Genomic DNA, 18,223 nt, shown 5'->3' with positions numbered 1-18,223 from the left:
TCCTGGAACTTGCTCTGGCCTCAAATTCAAGATTCACTTGCCTCTGCCTCCCAAGTGCTGGGATTAAAGGTGTGGGCCTCCCAGAAGCACTTACGCAGGGACGTTAGAGCCAGCTAGAGGCTGGTTTTTCTACTCTCTGTCTTCCAAGACAGAAGTGCTCACAATGCTCATCTTCCCTATTCAGTGCTGTCTGAAACAAATACATCAGTTCTTTGAGACAGGGTCTTATTTTTTAAGTTTGAGGTCTCAAACTCAGAGATCTGCCAGCCTCCTTTGTGTGTGTGTGTGTGTGTGTTTGTTTGTTTTAATATAGTATTCTCCCTGCAGGCCATAAGAGGGCTCCAGATCTCATTACAGATGGTTGTGAGCCACAATGTGGTTGCTGGAAATTGAACTCAGGACCTCTGGAAGAGCAGTTAGTGCTCTTACCCGCGAGCCATCTCTCCAGCCCCCTCTGCCAGCCTCTTGAATGCTGGTTAAAGGCGTGTGCCATCACACCTGGCCAAAATAAGTAGTTCTGAAACACCAGGGAAAGGGAACAGCCAGAACCCACCTGAGACTGTGGTGGCTCTCCTTCCTTCCTTACCCAGATTCAGCCCTTGTCGGGAAACGCCATGGCTGCTACAAAGTCCCACCTCGGCCACTTTCAGAGTCTCCACCATCAGCTGTGCCCGTTTTTAAATAAAAAAAAAAAAATTCTAGACAGGGTTTCTCTGCGTAACAGCCCTGGCTGTCCTGGAACTCACAGAGATCCTCCTGCCTCTGCCTCCTGAGTGCTGGGATTAAAGGTGTGCACCACTAGGCCCAGCTATCTTTTTTTTTCCTCCCATGCCCATCTTTTGATCTAACAAACATTTGTAGTGATTACTCTGCAACTATTTTTGCTTAATTCTTTTATTGGAAAAATGTATCTTAAAAGTCCATCAAGTTTTGAATATAAATTACGACTGTCAACCCATTCCAATCACCTTGGTAAGTGGTGGTGGCACACACATTAGAGAGGGTAGCCTGAGGCAGGAGAGCATCAAAGAAAGAGAAGACTGTGCCCCAATTAGTTAACAAAACTGGAGCTCGGGGTTCATCCCCAGTGTCCAACCTCTGGCCACCAGGACCTGATGTTCAGGGCCTTCCTTGGAGCACGCTACCCGGTGGGCACAGGTCCACCATGCCTGCAAGTGGTCGTGGAGCCTCTAACTAGCAGGTGAGCTCCCTCCAGGGAGGCAGGCCTGACGGGAAGGGCAAGGAAGCAAACCGGGAATGGACATTCACGACCAACGCTAGAGCCTGAAAGTCTACAGGGAGCACACTGAGCTTTGGACAAAGGAAAACCTCAGTCACTAGGTGAGGGGTAAAACTGGACGGGGTCAGCAGGAGTGGACCAGTTCCCATAGCCCTGACCCATTACCACACAACAGCTTCCTATTACAGAGCTAATGAGACCCCAGCCCGCCTCTCTAGGACGGGGCAGGTGCTCATCTGTCTTGTTCTGCCTTTCTAATCAGACCGCAAAGAAAGGGCCAGAACAAAGAGACCTGAGAAAACAAAGGGCCTAAAGACTCTGCTCCGGTGGCGCTCCCATGTAGAGCAGGAGCTTCAGCCGTGTGCCATGCCAAGTGACACTTCTAACCAAAGTCCCTGAGTCGTACGCTGGGTTCGAGGGCCAGTGCACAGAGGAGCTCAGCACGTGGGCACATAACCAGTTCTCTGCAGTTCTGATCCCAGCTCACCCTGTTCGTGTCTCCTCACTGTGGGAGGCCCTCTTGTAGAGACCAAACACAGAGGCACATTGTCCACGTCTGTCACAGAAACCTGAGCCCATGCAAGCACAAGCAATATGTCTGAAAGAAAGAAGCACAGCTCTGCGGAGCCCGCTCCATGAGGGCACTAGCTCGCCCTTGGCGCAGGGCCAACAACCAGACTGGTGGAGGGTGGGGCATGTGGAAATCACTTGACTCAACTGCGGGTAATTCTGTCCCTAGGAGACACTTGGCAATTTCTGGGGGTGTTTTGGTTGCCACACTGGGGTGGGCTGGAAATGCAGCCCACACTGTTTTCGGCTATTTGGGTTGAAAAGCTAGGCCTCCATAAAGGATCTCAAGATCTGTGCTCGAAGAGGGCTTCCAACCTGTCCGCTCTGCCGCTGCATTCCTAACAGGAAGTCCGCCCTGAGGTCCTGGCTTTTATAACAGCCCTCCTCTTCCCTTCACCTGGCCAGCAGGGAGCTGACAGAGGGTAGGCCAGGACGCCCAGTCTCAAATGGAATGTGGTCAAATTAAGATCGGCTCCTCACTTCTAATTCAGTGAGAAACAGTAAAATCCCTCAAAGGGATGGGGCGAGGCCTGAGATAGCAGCGGGATGGGGTAATTAAAAGAACTCATCTTAAATTAAAATTTTAATTAAAAAAAGAATATTTCTGGGAAGCTATTAATACTACAGAAGCACGGGATTAGAGGCCTAACTGGAGCAAGACCCTGGTGCCGGCAGAGACATGTAGGGCTGTGAGCCTTCATCTGAAATCCAGCGTGTACTGGGCAGTGGTAACCCCGCCCCTTGGCCTCTGCATTGCTCATTCCAGAAGGAAAGAGGGCAGGAAGGCAGCTGAGGTCCCCTCACCTACCTGCCTCATTTAAAAATAGTAAAGGCAAGAAGTTTAAACAGGTGGCACCCGACCTTCATTCCGGAGCAGGGAACTCATCCTAGGTTCCCAGAGAACCCCCAGCTCAGATCTAGGGTGCCCAGGGCTTCAGCTGACTCCTCTGGCCCACCAGTAGTCACTTGGTCAGTCCTGCTGCCTTGAGCCCATCTCCAGGAGGGGCAGAGGCCAGTGGGAGGAGAGGGAGTCCAGCCCCCATGCCGTTGGAGGCACTTGTTAGGAAGGGGGGAGAGGTGGGGCCCTTGGGTCACTGGTTGTGGAAGGGATCTGGTATGGGCAGCATTTCTTCTGGGCTGGACACGGAATGGGAACGCCAAGACTGCAGAGCCTGAATTAAAAAAAAAAAAAAATCAACTCTTGATGTCACATGATAGCCCAGGCTGCTCTCAAACACATGATAATCCTCCTGCCTCAACTTCCAAAGTGCTAGGATTGGGGAATATTATTCTCAGGTGTGTGGCTTTTATGTTGCATTTGTTTAACTCTGTGAAGCTATGTTTCTGTGCCTGTCTAAAACACCTGATGGTCCTAATAAAGAGATGGACAGCCAATAGCGAGACAGGAGCAGGGATGGGCGGGGCTAGCAGGCAGAGAGGATAAAGAGAAAGAGAATCAAGAGTAAGGAAGAGCTAGAGAACAAGGAGGAGAGGACATCAGGGCAGCCACCAGCTACACAGCCAGCCACAGTGGAGAAAGGTACACAGAAATAAAGATAAAAGCCCAGAGGCAAAGGATGTCAAGATAATTTAAGAAAAGCTGGCAAGAAACAGTCCACACAAAGGCCAGGCATTCATAAATAACAATAAGCTTCCATGTGGTTTATTTGGGAGCTGGGTGGTGGGCCCCTCAAAAAGCCAAAAGTGTAAAACACCCACAACAGGCATGAACCAGTGTCTGGCCAAAGGAAGATCTGGAGCCAAACACAACAGTACTAGTGGCTCTTAGAAGTTTCCAGAAGGAGGATCCTGAATTAAAGGTCAGCCTGGGCTACAAAGTGAATTTGAGTCATTTCAGCTCCCTACAAAACCCTATTGGACGAGAAGGAAAAAGCAGTTTGCCCTCAAAGAAAACAAAGCCCAAGGGAGAAGGCGCTATACAGGTGCCCATCTTTGTGGGGGAGCAGAAGGGAGACAGCCCCACTAAGTAGCCCTAACCTCACGTTTGCAGAGACTTGCCCGCCTCCACCTCCCCAGTGCTGGGTTACAGGTACGTGCTACCAAGTCCGGCCTATAGTGGATATTTTAAGCTTTCCATAAGGCTCTTTCCTCAATGTTTTTCTCTCTCTCTCTTTTTTTTTTTTTTTTTTTTTTTTGGTTTTTCGAGACAGGGTTTCTCTGTGGCTTTGGAGCCTGTCCTGGAACTAGCTCTTGTAGACCAGGCTGGTCTCGAACTCACAGAGATCCGCCTGCCTCTGCCTCCCGAGTGCTGGGATTAAAGGCGTGCGCCACCACCGCCCGGCCTCTTTTTTTTTTTTTTTTTGAGACTGGGTACTACATAGCCTATACTAACCTTGACTTCACTATGTTGTCAGAGAAGCTTGAACTTGACCTCGGGTTTGCTGGGCGGGACGCTGGGTGTGTGCCACTACAGTCTCCCCACCCCACACCTTCCTGCAGAGATCCTACTTTTTCTGATCCTGTGTTCTTGCGTTTTCACTTTCTCATTCTTGCATCCAAGGATCACGGTCTGCAGCAGGCCGCAGGGTGTGCCGCACGGGCACGGGGTCACTCACCAGGCCTGTGGGAGCTACAAGGCCCTAGAATTGCTCCACGGTCTGTCCCGGTTTCCTTTGGATCTCATCTGCTCCTGAACCGCACCGGTCTGTTGAAGAGCACAGGGCATGGTCACCTAGCTCTCCGCACTCCATGACAAGCAACCGTTTCCCCTGAGGCCCCAGGAGCACCTGTCTGAGGAGTTTAAGCCTGACCACCATTCTTCTCAGACAAGTCTCCCACAGGAAAACAAGATGGAGGAGTCATTTACTAATGCGATTCACACACACACACACCACTCCAATATTTTCCTGTGAGTTTTGTAACCAGTATTAAAAAACTTTGTCCAGACGTGTTCAGAGACATTATTTAGAACAAACCCTTACATGGCCCAAGATGTCCAGTCACACTGTGACTTGCTCTGACACACTGACTGAACAGGTTCTTTCTTTTCTTTTCTTTTTTTTCTTTCTATTTTGGGATAGGGTCGCTTGGCCAGGCTGCCCTCAAACTCTCTGTGCAGGATGACCTTGAGCCTCTTGTCCCTAGTTCCTGAGTGCTGGGGTTAGAGGTATGAGTCACCACACCCAGCTTCTGCAAGGCTGAAGATCAAGCCCAGGGCTTCCTGCACGCTAGGCGAGCGCTCCACCACCTGAGCTACGTCCCAGCTCTGCTTAGGTTCTTAATAGGGAGACCCATGGTCTGAGAAAAAGGCCTTCAATATTACAACATTTATACTCCAATGAAGACCCAGTGCTAACTGTGAAGAAGGGGGCTAGCCCTAGAGATCAGAAACCCACACCACTGGGGACCAGGTCTACACTCTAAGATTCGTGTTTCCCCATTAAGTATTCTGTTATGTCCCTCACTTGACGACACCCCCAAATAAACACCCACCCTTCCCTTATTACCATGGCAAGTCCATCTCCAGCCCCCATCTCTCCCGAGCCAATGTGAGTCAAGTGGACAAAATTCATTGGTTCCCCGATCATGGTGCGGTCAATCCGTCTTCTCCTCTTCTTCTGCTCGGAGAAGACAGGGAGTCACACAGGCAGCCTTCTCCTCCGTGGAGGAAGGGGAAGGAGGCTTGGAAAACCACCAAGAGTTAAGGTTGACTTGGCAGTGTAATGGGCAAACATCAGGGTAGAAAAGACAGACAGAGCTGGAATAACAAATCTGAGACAATGTCACCAGAGTGGTGGCCTGCTGAGTACACACAGACAGGGACAAAGCAAAGGTACCTAGGATGATGAGGGGACACTGACAGGTCTTAAGTTCTACCTATGACCCCTGCCACCTCAGAACAGGAGCAGGTGACAGAGCTGTTCAACTCTTTTGTCACAGTCTCCTTTATTGCACAGGACCGTACCCTGCCACAGAAACTCAGGAGGTGGGTAAGACAAAGTGTTTTTCAGAAGGCAGATCAGAGATGGCGTGTCTACTTCCCAGCACATGGTAACGAATTTCTGTGTGTGGCAGGGTGGGGACAGGAGACTTACCGGCTGGGGCTTCTCTACCACGCAACAGCCCAGTTTGTGCCAAAATTCACTCATGTTCCCTGATGGTTCCAGCTTCGGGCCTCTGCCAGAGGCCCCAGAGGGCTCTTGTTTTGTTGCTAACCTGCCAGTCCTCACTCTCAGGCGGAACAGCACCTTGGATTCACACAGCTGGATGGTTCGAGGGCTGTGGGAATCCTAGAGACCCTCAATTGTGGAGTGAAGGTCGGAGTCTCGGACCCGGGGCCACTAAAAGCACCAGCTTGAGTGGGCAGGCAGGCAGGCACAAGGTTCTGTCTTCTTTAGATGTGAAATTCTAAATTTTAGCAGAAAGGAAAAGAATTGTTAGTGAGAAGCATCCCTCCCCAGTCCCTTTCCCAAGAGACCTGATACACTTCCATCTTCTCTCGTGGAGGCTACTGCTGCCTCAAACACAGGATGCTCACAGTTGCTCCTCACAACGGATAGTGCAAAAGACCAACCGGGTCAGGAACGATGACAACTGGGACCAAGGAAGAAGGGGGCTAAGAGAACTTTGGATGAGTCGGTGACAGAAATGGACAGAGTTAAGGGGTGCTACTGACTTCAGTTCCCTTCACCCTGGGCGAGGGCAGGAGGGGAGGGCACGTAAGAGACTCCGAAGAGGAAATAGTGGTTTCTGTTCTCACAAACAAGGCCTCCGCCCTGTCCCTCCCTTTTCTCTTACCTTGCCCCAACACCACCATTTGCTTTAAGGACCACCTAGTCAGTGCCCAGGAGACTGGCAGTGAGTTCTGGAGCGGGGAATTTCTCCTTCTCAGTCCACTGCCTTTGTTCCTCCGCACGCACTTCCCCCAGCTGAAGTCCAACGGCCTCCCAGAGTCCAGTTAGAGTTAATATCTGACCTTGCCTTTCCTGAGAGCTCTGCAGACTTGTGTGCACCTACCCGTGGCCCCACAGGTAATGTGCAGAGTGGCTTTCTGCTCTGAGCCTCCCCACCCTTTTCCACGTGTTCCATCCTGTGCTGTTGGGTGTCTTACACCCTGTAAGGCTCAGACCTCCCTTCCCCCTCCCTCCTGCTCTGACCTGCTCTTTTCCTTCTCCCCAGTTCCAAGCTCCACCAGTGAGCCAGACACACACAGGAACTTTCCAGCAGCACTGTGTCCCAGGAGGAACGTTCTCCCCTCCTCACTGCTGCCAACCTGGGGGTGACAGCCCATCTGCGTTTCCTCTGTACTTCCCTCTCCATAGCAGAGTCAAGCTCAGGAGTCCAAGAGGGCAGCCCATGAATATTAAACATGAGCATGAATAGGAATGAGCCTCTAGGCTTGCGGCTGGAAGCTGGGTGCTCCAGTAGCCTAGACAGACCAAAAAAAAAAAAAAAACTGAGTTTTGTTTGTTTGTTGAGTGTTGTTTTCTAGCAGCCCTGAGATGAGATCACTCAAGCAATGAAATACAGCTCCTAGGGTAGGAAAGAACCCAAGGGTCAGCCTCTCTTTCACTTCCCTTCCCGCCCCTGGGAGGCAGGAGTAACCAGGACTGGCCAGAACACAGCTGCCCAGGGAGGGGAGGCTGACCAGTGGGAACACGGTCACAAGGTTTGTCATGATGGTGGCAGGTGGTAGGGGTTTGGGGAAACGTAGAAAACAATAAAGAATCAGAGGAAACCCCCAACACGACCAGACAGTCTATACTGAGGCTGGGCTCTACCCAGTATTCCCCACCCTGCTCAGAGCGCAGTGGACAGAGGTGGCCAGTACTGGGAGGAGGGAGGGGAGGAGGGAGAGGAAAGGGGGCCCTGGAGGAAACAAGGACCTTTCTGTTTCTCTTCCAGGGACCTGACCAAGATGGGTGGAGGGAAAGTGTGTGGGGGACTTGGCAAGAAACAACCAATGATGATGAGAAGTGACCAGGAAATTCCAGTCCCTAGGACATTAGGGTCTCTGAAGCTTGGAGGCGGTGTCAGAGTGTGAAGACAGGCCAGGGTCACTGTGGCAGTGTTGGGTGGGGGGGAAGAGGAACAAAGCCAGAAAAGGAAGTACTAGGCATTGGCTGTCACTCTGTTTTAAAGCAGCCAACGATTGGGATGGGGACAAACCGGGCCTTAGCTGGTGAGCCGAGGCGGCAGCGATGCTGGAGCCACTGCCTACTCCTTCATCCCCACAGAAAAAAAAAGGGAGGAGATGGGAAAAGAGAAGAGATCTAGGATTAGACAGCATAGAGCCACATCCTGACAGTGGGGCTCCTCTCATTTCCACACGAAATCCAGAACCTGGAGTGACAATCTCCAAACCACCGGCGTTATCACAGTGGGCTTTGAGGACGGAAGAGCTGGAGAGGGGCGAGTAGGAGAGGGGTGGGGGTAAGGAGCCGGAGAGGAAGGATGTATACAGGTAGTTCCCCGGTCCTGTGGTAGCCCCAAACCGGTTTTCCCGGTCCCGCTGCTTCCAGCCTCAAGGCTTCCAACCCGCTGTCTGACAAGCCTTCACAAGAAGCAGCTGGAGAGAAAGAGACTCGAGAATGGTGTGGGCAAATTCTGGCTGTAAGCCCAGGGATGCAGCTGGTCCCTGCGTGGAGACCCTCCAGACACAGCGGGCTCCTGAGGGGCCCTGGAGAGAGGAACGGGCCCCATTTCCAGTCAAGTGACAGACATTTGTCCTAGCCAACCCTGCCCGAACCCCAGGAAAGGGCTTCTGGGGACTTAAGAGGAAACAGGAGATCCTAATTTGTTCCCCTCCCCCAATATTTTCCATCAGACTCCAGCTCTCTCCCCCACCCACTCCGAACTAGGATGAGAACCTCAGTGGATCGCTGTGCCTCTGTCACTGTTCTCCGTGGCTGCCTCAGTCTGGCTTAGACCTTCCGGGGCCCCAGCACCACTTCGTTTTGTCTGGGACAGCAGACCTCTGAGGTTAGTGGGCCGGCGAGGAGCCCCTGTCGCTTCGCACCTCCCACCCGGCCCCACGCTGCAATCGCCGCGTCCCTGCCTCTCCCCGGCTGGCGCCACCCGCGCGTGGACTGTGACCGCGACCTCCGACCCGCCCGGCGCTCTCACCTGCGGCTCCCCGGCGTCCAGGCGGCGGCCGCTGCGGGCGGGGGCTCCGCCACTCCGGGATCCCGGGCTGCTGCTCCGCACGGCGGGGAGTCGAGGGCGGGCCGGCAGAGGTGGGGCCGGCCGAGGGCGGAAACGCCGGCGACGCGATTACGAAACCCGCGGGCTGCGAGCCGAGCTCAGCGCTCCGCCCAGGCCTGCCGGTGCGCACGGCGTGGCCCGCGGGGACAGCGGGAAGCACCGCTCTCCTGGACACCCTAAGTGTGTGTGCTAGGTCTGTCCACCTGCTGCAGGTGCAGAGGTGACCGCGCGCCGGGGCCCTTTCCGGGTCTCCCAAAGTCCCCTTCAGCCCTTAGAGTGAAAAGGAGGGGCGTTTTGTGGTCTAGCGGGAAGTCTTTTTTAACCCATGCATCTAAGTTAGAGGACAATTAACTGTTCAGCCATTGCACCCCGGACAGCACGAGGGTGCTGGAGAGATGTGGGAGCCGTGCGAGCCGAAGGAGAGGCTCTAGCCTGGGTGGCGTGTTCCGGAACCTATCATTCGAATTAGCCGAGTCAGGCAGAGAGGGGGCGGGGAGTGCTTCCGCCCTTGCTAGGAGGGGCTGCATTGCAGGGGAGACCCAGCGGCCGACTTTGTCACAGACGAGGCAGAAGGCGTGAGCAGACAAAGCCGTCTCATCACCAACAGCTTCCTTCTGCAGCCTCCTCCTCTCCGGTCCAGAGCAGACCCCCGAGCCCCTGAGGCATTCTCTCCATCTTCGGAACACGCCAGTCATTCATTGATAACAGGTAACCTAGTTGAGGGGCGGCTTCTCAAGCTTGAAAGACCCCCATGTGAGACTAGGTGGGGGACCGTTTCAGAGGAGAGAAGGGGGCGCTCTGAACAATGGGTAGCTGTTACCAGATTTTTATCTGTTAAGATCTCCATCTATGCCTTATCGTGGACCTAAGCATTAATTTCCAACACTTTACCTGTAATTATTTCTCGGCATTTAGCTCTTCATTTCGTGTATCCATTTTCCGATAATTTTTGCCTTGTGCATCTAATGGCTTCTGTCTAGTGGCTAGTTATCTGTATCTTCCTTTTCAAGCTATAATTTTGCTACCAGTTATTTGGTGAACTTTATTCCTACTGTAATTCCTGCAACCTCTACTTCTTGTGTTTCCACCCTCCTCACTGTTCTGTGTCTGTGATAGGGAGTTTTGGGGAGTGCTCCTTTTTCCTTTTCCTTTTCCTTTTCTTTTTTAACATGGGATACTATACAATCTCAGATTTTCACTCCGAAGATGCTTGAGGTAGGACAGGTGGGGGCAGCTGTGTCATTGCCTAATGTTGCAATCAGTGCAGTCCACAGGAATTACTGATGAGAACAGATTTTTCTTTGCAGCCCCTCCTAGTTCGTGGGGAAGGTTGTGGCTAGTGGGAAAATCCCAGAGCAATGTGAGACACACCAGAAAGCTTCTAGCCCCATCCTCCACCAGCCATCCTCAGGCTGCATGGTGGCAGCATGACACAGCAAGGCTCTGTGGAGCAGGCCTTGGGTGCTCCTGGGGGGCAGCAATCTAGACAAAGGGTATTTGGGTGTGTCCACGTGGCTTAAAGAAAGTATGTCTTTAATCATGGTGTCTCGAAGAATTGACAATGAAATTTAGAAGTTACTTTACCTACAATATCGGGGTATTTTAAAATGGATGGCACATTTACTGAGCGTGTACCACGTCGTCAGTCACCATCCAGAGCCTTCAGAGAGACAGGTAAAATGATGAAGAGTAGTTGAGGAAGGAAGGGGAAGCCAGCTCGAAAGCAGCCCGTCTTCTTATTTTAATGCTACATATACCTGTGTGTCTGCTTTCTGGAATGAATTTGGGTCTCTGGACATGTCTCCGGGCTGGAGATTTTCAGCTTTTCAATATTTCCTTTAAATATTTCCACATAATTTCCTTTAACTCGTTTTATTTCGAACTGGTTTTGTGTTTTGTTCATGTTCTTTTTGTTTTGGTTTGCGGGGTGGGTCTCTGGATTCAGTATGCAGCCCAGGCTAGGCTTGAACTCTCAGTCCTTCAGCCTGCTGAGTGCTGGGACTGCAGCTGTGTGCCTCCATGCCTGAATCTAGCTGTTTCAGCTGGAAGACAGTCCTGTGCAGTCTCCTGTTATACGTGTTACAGTTGAAAGGAAAGGAGTCAGATTGTCAGCGCTGATTTAAGTGCTAGCTTAGTCTCTATTTTTCAAGACAGTTTGTTGGCTTCCATACAACTCCTGATCCTCCTGCCTCCTCCTAGTCAGATTAGAACCACAGAAGGAGAATATACTTAGAAAAGAATTATTTTGAGAAATCAATTATTTTTATGTATGAGTGCTCTACCTGAAGCCAGAAGAGGACATCAGATCCCACTATAGATGGTTGTGAGCCATCGTGTGGTTTGTGGGAAATTAACTCGGGACTTCTGAAAGAGCAGCCAGACTGCTGAGCCATCTGCCCAGCACTGAGAACTAAATTCTTAGCTGGGAGTGGTGGCACATACACCTGTAATCCCAGGACTCGGGGGCAGAAGCAGGGATTCCAAGTTAGAAGCCAGCACTTGGGCTACATGCTAAGACCTTATTTAAGAAATAAAAATAGGGGCTGGAGAGATGGCTCAATGGTTAAGAACACTGCCTGCCCTTCCAAAGGTCCTGAGTTCAGTTCCCAGCAACCACATGATGGCTCACAACCATCTGTAATGAGATCTGGTGGCCTCTTCTGACCCGCAGGCATACATGCAGACAGAATACTGTATACATAATAAATAAATAGATTTTAAAAAAGAAATAAAAATAAAACCACAAAAAGATGTCTTTTTTTTTCCAGACAGCTCTCACTGTATAACTCTGGTTAGCTTGGAACTCACAGGTGCCTGCCTCTGCCTCCAGAGTGCTGGGGTTAAAGGCGTGAGCCATGACCTCCCGGTGAAAATTCGTAATGGAGCGTGGTGGTACCTGGTTACATTCTAGGCTCCTCGGAGGCTGAGGCAGGATTGAGGGACGTACCAGGCCAGGACTGGGACGGAGATGGCTCAGTGGGTAAAGCCATCTTTACCCACCCAAGTGTGAGGACCTGAGCTGGAATCCCCAGAACCCATATAAAGCTGGACATGGGAGTGCAGCTGTAATCCCAGGTTACAGCAGGATGGAGGCAGAGCAGGAGAAGCTCCAGGAGCTCCCAGCCCAGCCTGCCTGGTTTACAAGGTCAGACAAGCAGAACGCAAAGCCTCTCATCTCTACCAAGGCATAGGGTGTGGACGTCCAGCCCCACCCCCCACAGATCTCTCTCTCCCTCTCCCTCCCTCCCTCCTTCCCTCCCTTCCTCCCTCCCTCCCTCCCTCCCTCCCTTCCTCCCTCTCTCCCTCCCTCCCTCCCTCTCTCTCTCTCTCTCTCTCTCTCTCTCTCTCTCTCTTTTCCGGGACAGGATTTCTCTGTGTAGCCTGTTCTGGAACTCACTCTGTAGACCAGGCTGGCATCGAACTCTCAGAGATCCGCCTGCCTCTGCCTCCCAAGTGCTGGATTGAAGGCATGCGCCACCACCACCCAGCACACACAGAGATTTAAAAAAAAAAAATTCAAGTTTAAAAAAAAAAAGATTTAATTTTTATGAATGCCAAGAACATGCCTGCTGCCTGAGAAGACGGTGTCAGATCCCTTGGAACTGGCGTTGGTTATCAGCTGCCATGTGGTTGCTGGGAACCCAGGTCCTCTGGAAGGACAGCAAGAGCTCTCGGATTATGCTAGAAGTATGAGTCTTGGGGTGCACATCAGCTCCTGAACAATCCAAGGTGTCTTCTGGTTTTCACGGTTTTAGTTGAGTGCAATGGCACACACCTTTTGTATGCAAGCACTCAGGAGGCAGAGGCAAGCAGATCTTTGTAAGTTCGAGATTGGCGTGGCCTACAAAATGGGTTCTAGGACAACCAGGGCAATATAGTGAGACTGCGCTTCAAATAACGCGGCTTAAAAAATATATTTGTTTTTCATTTTAAGCTAGGTGTGATGGTGATGTCTGTGATCTCAGCACCCAGAATCTGGAAGCTGAGACTAGAGAGAATCTTGAGTTTCAGGTTAGTCCAGGCTATATAATAAGATTCTACATAGCCTGGGTTACATAGCTAGACCCTTGCTCAAAAGAACAAAAACAAATTTTTTCTTAGTAATTGTTTTCTGTTTTAATTATGTAATCTGGGTGTCAGAAGTTCAAGGTCAGCCTCTGCTATTTTAGTTCATGGGCTTACCTGTGTCATTGTCTGTGAAAAACAGTTTATTATATGTCCTGTATTATATGAAGGTCACTCTGTAGGAGACTTTTAAGGGAAGGTTTTTTTTAAGTCGGCTAGCAAGGCAACACCTGGTGATGTCATAAACTTCCCGATAAGCAGAGTCAGTAACAGCCTGACTCCTGAGGCATGCTCTTTAGTGTCTGTAGTCCAGACCTCAGTGGGGCTTGGTTAGCTCAAAGGTGTTATAGGTGCAGTCATGCTTGCTAATTCTCTGCTCGTTCCCATGGAGATGGTCAGAGCTGAGTTCATGGGGCAATGACCTCACCTTTCTGCTAACTCCTTGGCCCTGCTTCAGTCCGACATCACGCTCTTGTTAAACTACTTCTCTGCTGAGTAATGTTCAGCTCCCAGGGGCTTATTTTGGAGCTTGGTGGGGGGGTGGGGAGAGGAGAGAGAGGAAAAGGAAGGGAGGATGAAAGGGGAAGGATGGTTGAAAGAACCCAGAATTTGCTTTTTTAAGCCATGTATCTTGGACCATGCCTGTAACCCGAGCATTTGGGAGATGGAGGCAGGAGAATCAGGAATTCCATTTTGAAGCTATTCTGAGCTATGAGACCTTGCCTGAAAAAAAATTTATTTATTATTATTATTATATTGCTTATTTTGTTTTGCTTGAGCCAGAGTCTTGCCCAGCCTGGGCCCGAACACATACTCCTCAAACTCCTGCCTGAGCCTCTTGATTGTTGGGATTATAAATAGAACGGGTAGTATTTTTTTAATGTTATGAAAGGTCATGGGATGGCCCGAAGGTGGTTGCACATGCCTTTAATCCCAGCACTTGGGAGGCAGAGGAGGTGAATCTCTCTGAGTTCGAGCCCAGCCTGGTTTACAAAGCAAGTTCTAGGGCACCCAGAGCTGTTACACAGAGAAACAACCCTGTCTCAAAAAAAAAAAAGAAAGAAAGAATGAAAAAGAAAAAAAGATATCAGAAAAAAACCCGAGTTCAGATCCCCAGAAGCCAAATAAAAAGCTTACATCTGTAGCCCCAGAAACACGGGAGGGTGGAGACAGGAGGATCGCTGGACTTGCTGGCTGCCCACCGAGCTCCAGGTTCAGCGAGAGCCTGTGTCAGAGAGCAGGGTACATGTTGCTCAAGCAGGGTGGTGCTCCTCTCACTGCCGCCCACACACTCATCGTGTGACACCTGTGGACACCCGTGTCTGTCTTCGCACAAGATCACAGGGAAAGGCACACGGCTGGAATCCCAGCACTCTGGAGACTGAGGAAGGAAAATGGCTGACTACATACTACATAACAGCCCGGGCTACAGAGGAGGACCCTGTCTTTTTGTTTTTTTCCCTAAAAAAATTTCAAAGGAAGGAGGACCGTGCATAAAAAAAAAAAAAAAAAAAAAAAAAAAAAAAAAAAAGCAGCCCAAAAGTTGTGTCCTGGTGTGATACGTTCATGTAACCCCAGCACTAGGGCACCTCCACACGAAGGCTTTGTGTTTGAAGTCAGCCTGAACTAGAGTTGAGTTTAGAGCAAGACTCAAAAACCCACTTCTGGGCCACCCGCTGACCATTTACCCACCCCAACCCCGCATTTCCTGCAGTTTCTGTTCTAGGTCAGTTTTCCTAGTTTGGTAGAGACATTTCACGTCATATAGGGACACTTTGGAACCTACTTAAGGCCACTTTTTAGGAGTCACAGGCTGGTGAGAGCTGATAGTGTGTTCCAGAAAGACTTTGAAATTTCTATTTTTGGTGGCAGTGGAATGTTCTTTTTGTTCCTTTGGGAACATTTAAACTAAAGCTTCTTGCCCTTTCCCTGGCTAGTAAATAATCCATGAAGGCTCCAGAGAGCTCTGCTAGTCACAGTGTCAGAGAGCTGTGGGCTGGATTAGAAGCAAAGGTACCACAACTGATTGTTAACGTGGTGGCGCACCCCGTTAATCCCCCATACTCCCGAGGCAGAGGCAGGCGGATTTCAGGGAGTTCAAGGCCAGCCTGGTCTACAAAGCAAGTTCTAGGACAGCCAGAGAAGCCCTTGAAAAACAAACAAACAAACAAGCAAAAACCCCAAAAAACATGGAAAGAGGAGTTGGGCATAGTGGCATATGCCTTTAATCTCTGATCTCTGGGAGCAGAGGCCAGCAGCTCTTGGTGAGTTCAAGGCCAGCCTGGCCTGCATAGTGAGACCCTGTCTGTCAAGTCACCATTCTCTCCCATGTAAGTTTGCTTCATTACCTGGTGCTTTTAGCCTGCTTGCTCTCGGTTGTCAGCTTTTCTCTAACATGTGAGTCAGCGGGAAAAGATCGTGGTGTAGCGGAAGAAAGCTATTCTAGTGTCTGGGTTTGTCCTGAGGAGAGATGGGCCAGAGAGACATAGTGAGGATTTGTTACTCTGGGGACAAATAAGTGAGAGTAGCCAAGTGTGCATTGTGCTAATAAGGGCAAACTAGTGTTTATATGTAAGGTCTATAAGATCTAGCTCCTGCTTTACCCAAAAGTAGATGTTTTCTGGTTTTTTGTTTTGGGGGGATTTTTATTTTTATTTTTATTTTTTGCTTTTGAAACAGCCTTGGAACTCACTCTGTAAACCAGGCTAGCCTGGAACTCAGAGATCGCCTGTTTTTGCCTCCCAAGTGCTGGGATTAAAGGCATGTGCCACCATGCCCAGCCTAGTAGGTGTGTTTTTAGCCATAGAGGAACTTTTGGTCTCATAAGGAGATAAACACATAAAATATATCCAGTCCATCGGGATCTGTAACCAGAACAGGATGGAGTCAGGTAAAATTCTGCAGGGTGTTGGGGAAGGCTCTGGGGTGGCTAGGTAGGTGAAGCTCATCTGCTTTGGGGGAGATGTCCTGGAGGAGGTGAGTTCGTTGCCGCGTTAAAGGCAAGAGGAAATGCGAACATGTCATGGGAGACCTTTAGAGAACACCATAGCTTATTAAACAGACGTGAAGAAGCCAAGTGTTTGGTTCTGGGATGTTTTCCTTGACCAGTACATGTATAAAGTCCTGGCTTTGATTCTCAGCACAGTTAATTAATTCTTAGTTGAGCAGGCCTGTAACTCGGGAGGCTGAGGCAGAAAGATTTCAAGTTCAAGGTTGGACTTGGGCAAGTCAGTAGAGCCCATCTAAAAATACAGGTAAAAAGAGGGCTTAGGGTATAATTCAGGGTTAGAACATAGAGTTTTATTTGCCTAGACACCCCAGCGTCTGTTAACCTCTCAATACCACACACAAAAAGAGTGGGGCCAGACTTGTAAAGCCTCAGAAATCAGACCTAAAGGGATGGAGATACAGCTCCTGCCTGCTGTGTATAAGACCCGAGGTATATTTCTGAGGGAAAAATTAGAGCCAAGGCGAGCCAATTAAGAGCTGTACAAAATCATGATAGAAAGTCCTGGTATTTGTCTTAAAATCCTTGGCTTATTTACGAAGGAAACAAAAAAGATCAGCTTAAGCAAGGGAAGGCTCGGGGTAAGGGGCTTGCTCTGGCATGAAGACTAACAAGTGATTTGCTCTTCCCCAGGGAATTATGAGGGACCCTGTGAGTAGCCAGTACAACTCCTTTCTTTTCTGGAGGATGCCCATCCCAGAACTGGATCTGTCGGAGCTGGAAGGCCTGGGCCTGTCAGATACATCTACCTACAAGAGCACAGACAGCAACGGTGGCAAAATGGGCGGTCAGGCAAGCGGAGCAGAGCAGAAGAACCCAGATGATCCCCTCCTTGAATTCAGCACCTTCAACTTCTGGAGAGCTCCCATTGCCAGCATCCACTCCATCGACTTGGACTTGCTCTAAGGCCAAAGCTGCTCTCTCCCACCCCTTACCCCACTGCCTTCCCTTTTAAGCCCCATCCTTTCTAAGCCTTTCCCATCTAATACTGTTCTCTTCCCTCTATTGTGCTGGTGGTGCTGATGAATCTGCCAATTTAATTGTATGTTTGTATGTATTTATGTATTTATTTCTTATTTATTTATTTATTTATTTATCTGCCTACTCCATTTCTCTCAAAAGCCTTCTAGGCACAAAGTCAAGGGTTCAGTCACAGGAGAACTAGATCACGGGATTTCCACCCCAATCCCAAGGATATTAACTAGTCCCAGAAAACCATCCGTATTGGGGCACCAGAGAGAAGTACAGTTGTGCAAAATGGGAGACCGATTTTTCTTTTTTCGTTACATTTTAATCAGCTTCAGGGATTCTTTGATCCTCCCTGATTTCCTGCACGAGGCCAGTAAGCAAATATTTCAAGAAGTAGTGAGGAACCTGGAAATTCTGAGATGCTTCCTACAAAGCAGGATGCCTAAAAGGCTAGGTAGTAAGTTCTGTTTCTTGTCGTGCAGAAACATGGGTGGTCATGGGTATGAGAGGAAATAATGCATCCTGGGGAACGGGAGTGAGGAAAAGCCTGGAATCCACCTTACAGCTCCGCTCCCAGCTGTGGGTTGGGAGAAAATCAGATTTCAGTCTTCATGGGGAAACCTTGGTGTAGGATAATCCATAAAAGGCAAAAGATTTATATGATCTAAAGAGAAACCAGAGTATATTAGCATAATTTATATAAAGTTGTGATTCAGTCATGGAACAGGCGGAGTGTTTTGGTTTTTTGCACTTTCGCTTTGCCTTTCTGTAGTTGCGGTACGTGATAGGAGCCAATGGTTCCTGGGCATAGTTCTTCAGCCACTGGAAGACCGTGAAATAAGCAATTATATTCAGACCCTACACCTGTCCCTCTTCCTTCCAAAGTTATTGCTGCTGAGTTGTGCTGCCATTTGTTCATTTATTTAATAAAGATGTTAAAGCCTAGGTCTGGGTTTGAGTTTCCTCTCTTCTCAGTGAAGTACTACAGATCTCAGAATTTACTCGTTCCCACATTCAGCTTCTTGTTTTCTCTTTCTAATACTGACTGCACAAGAACTGTTCGTGATGGATGGCACTTGGTGGTCGCAGTGCTTGCCAGGCCCTGGTAGAGTTCCTCAGGAAGCAGCCAGTGCTCTTAGACACTAAGCCACATCCCAAGACCGTTCGTTCTTTTTGTTTTTTCTCTGTATAACAGTCCTGGTACTTTG

General features: G+C 49.7%; 2 protein-coding genes across 3 annotated transcripts; one reads left to right on the top strand and one right to left on the bottom strand.

Moving 5' to 3' along the window:
• Positions 1-876: 876 nt before the first annotated feature.
• Cdc42se1 (CDC42 small effector 1) lies at positions 877-9,011 on the bottom strand. 2 transcript variants are annotated; one of them, XM_038312031.1, is made up of 5 exons: positions 8,897-9,011; positions 5,866-6,178; positions 5,278-5,388; positions 4,387-4,475; positions 877-2,982 (listed from the first exon to the last, which is right to left on the bottom strand). In XM_038312031.1, exons 2-4 carry the CDS (start codon positions 5,917-5,919, stop codon positions 4,401-4,403), a joined length of 240 nt encoding a protein of 79 aa, XP_038167959.1. In that variant the 5' UTR covers positions 5,920-6,178; positions 8,897-9,011; the 3' UTR covers positions 877-2,982; positions 4,387-4,400. The 2 variants fall into 2 exon arrangements, with proteins under 2 accessions (XP_038167959.1, XP_038167960.1); XM_038312032.1 differs by lacking the exon at positions 8,897-9,011 and adding an exon at positions 6,928-7,138.
• Positions 9,012-9,120: 109 nt separating this feature from the next.
• Mllt11 (MLLT11 transcription factor 7 cofactor) lies at positions 9,121-17,960 on the top strand. Its single transcript, XM_038311703.1, has 2 exons — positions 9,121-9,682; positions 16,680-17,960. Exon 2 carries the CDS (start codon positions 16,686-16,688, stop codon positions 16,950-16,952), a length of 267 nt encoding a protein of 88 aa, XP_038167631.1. The 5' UTR covers positions 9,121-9,682; positions 16,680-16,685; the 3' UTR covers positions 16,953-17,960.
• Positions 17,961-18,223: the final 263 nt, after the last annotated feature.

The sequence above is a fragment of the Arvicola amphibius genome, chromosome 14 (genome assembly GCF_903992535.2).
Source record: "Arvicola amphibius chromosome 14, mArvAmp1.2, whole genome shotgun sequence".
Lineage (NCBI taxonomy): Eukaryota > Metazoa > Chordata > Mammalia > Rodentia > Cricetidae > Arvicola > Arvicola amphibius.
Note: the sequence above shows the minus strand (reverse complement) of the source record. Positions and strands in the feature narration are given on the sequence as shown.

Bases quoted from the DNA above. Each gene is read 5' to 3' on its own strand.
- Cdc42se1 (XM_038312031.1), bottom strand. From the start codon at position 5,919: ATGAGTGAATTTTGGCACAAACTGGGCTGTTGCGTGGTAGAGAAGCCC. The intron at 5,389-5,865 runs GTAAGTCTCCTG...TTCTCCGAGCAG, and splicing joins TGGTAGAGAAGCCCCAGCCG to AAGAAGAGGAGAAGACGGAT. The intron at 4,476-5,277 runs GTAATAAGGGAA...GCTCTTCAACAG, and splicing joins CTGGAGATGGACTTGCCATG to ACCGGTGCGGTTCAGGAGCA.
- Mllt11 (XM_038311703.1), top strand. From the start codon at position 16,686: ATGAGGGACCCTGTGAGTAGCCAGTACAACTCCTTTCTTTTCTGGAGG.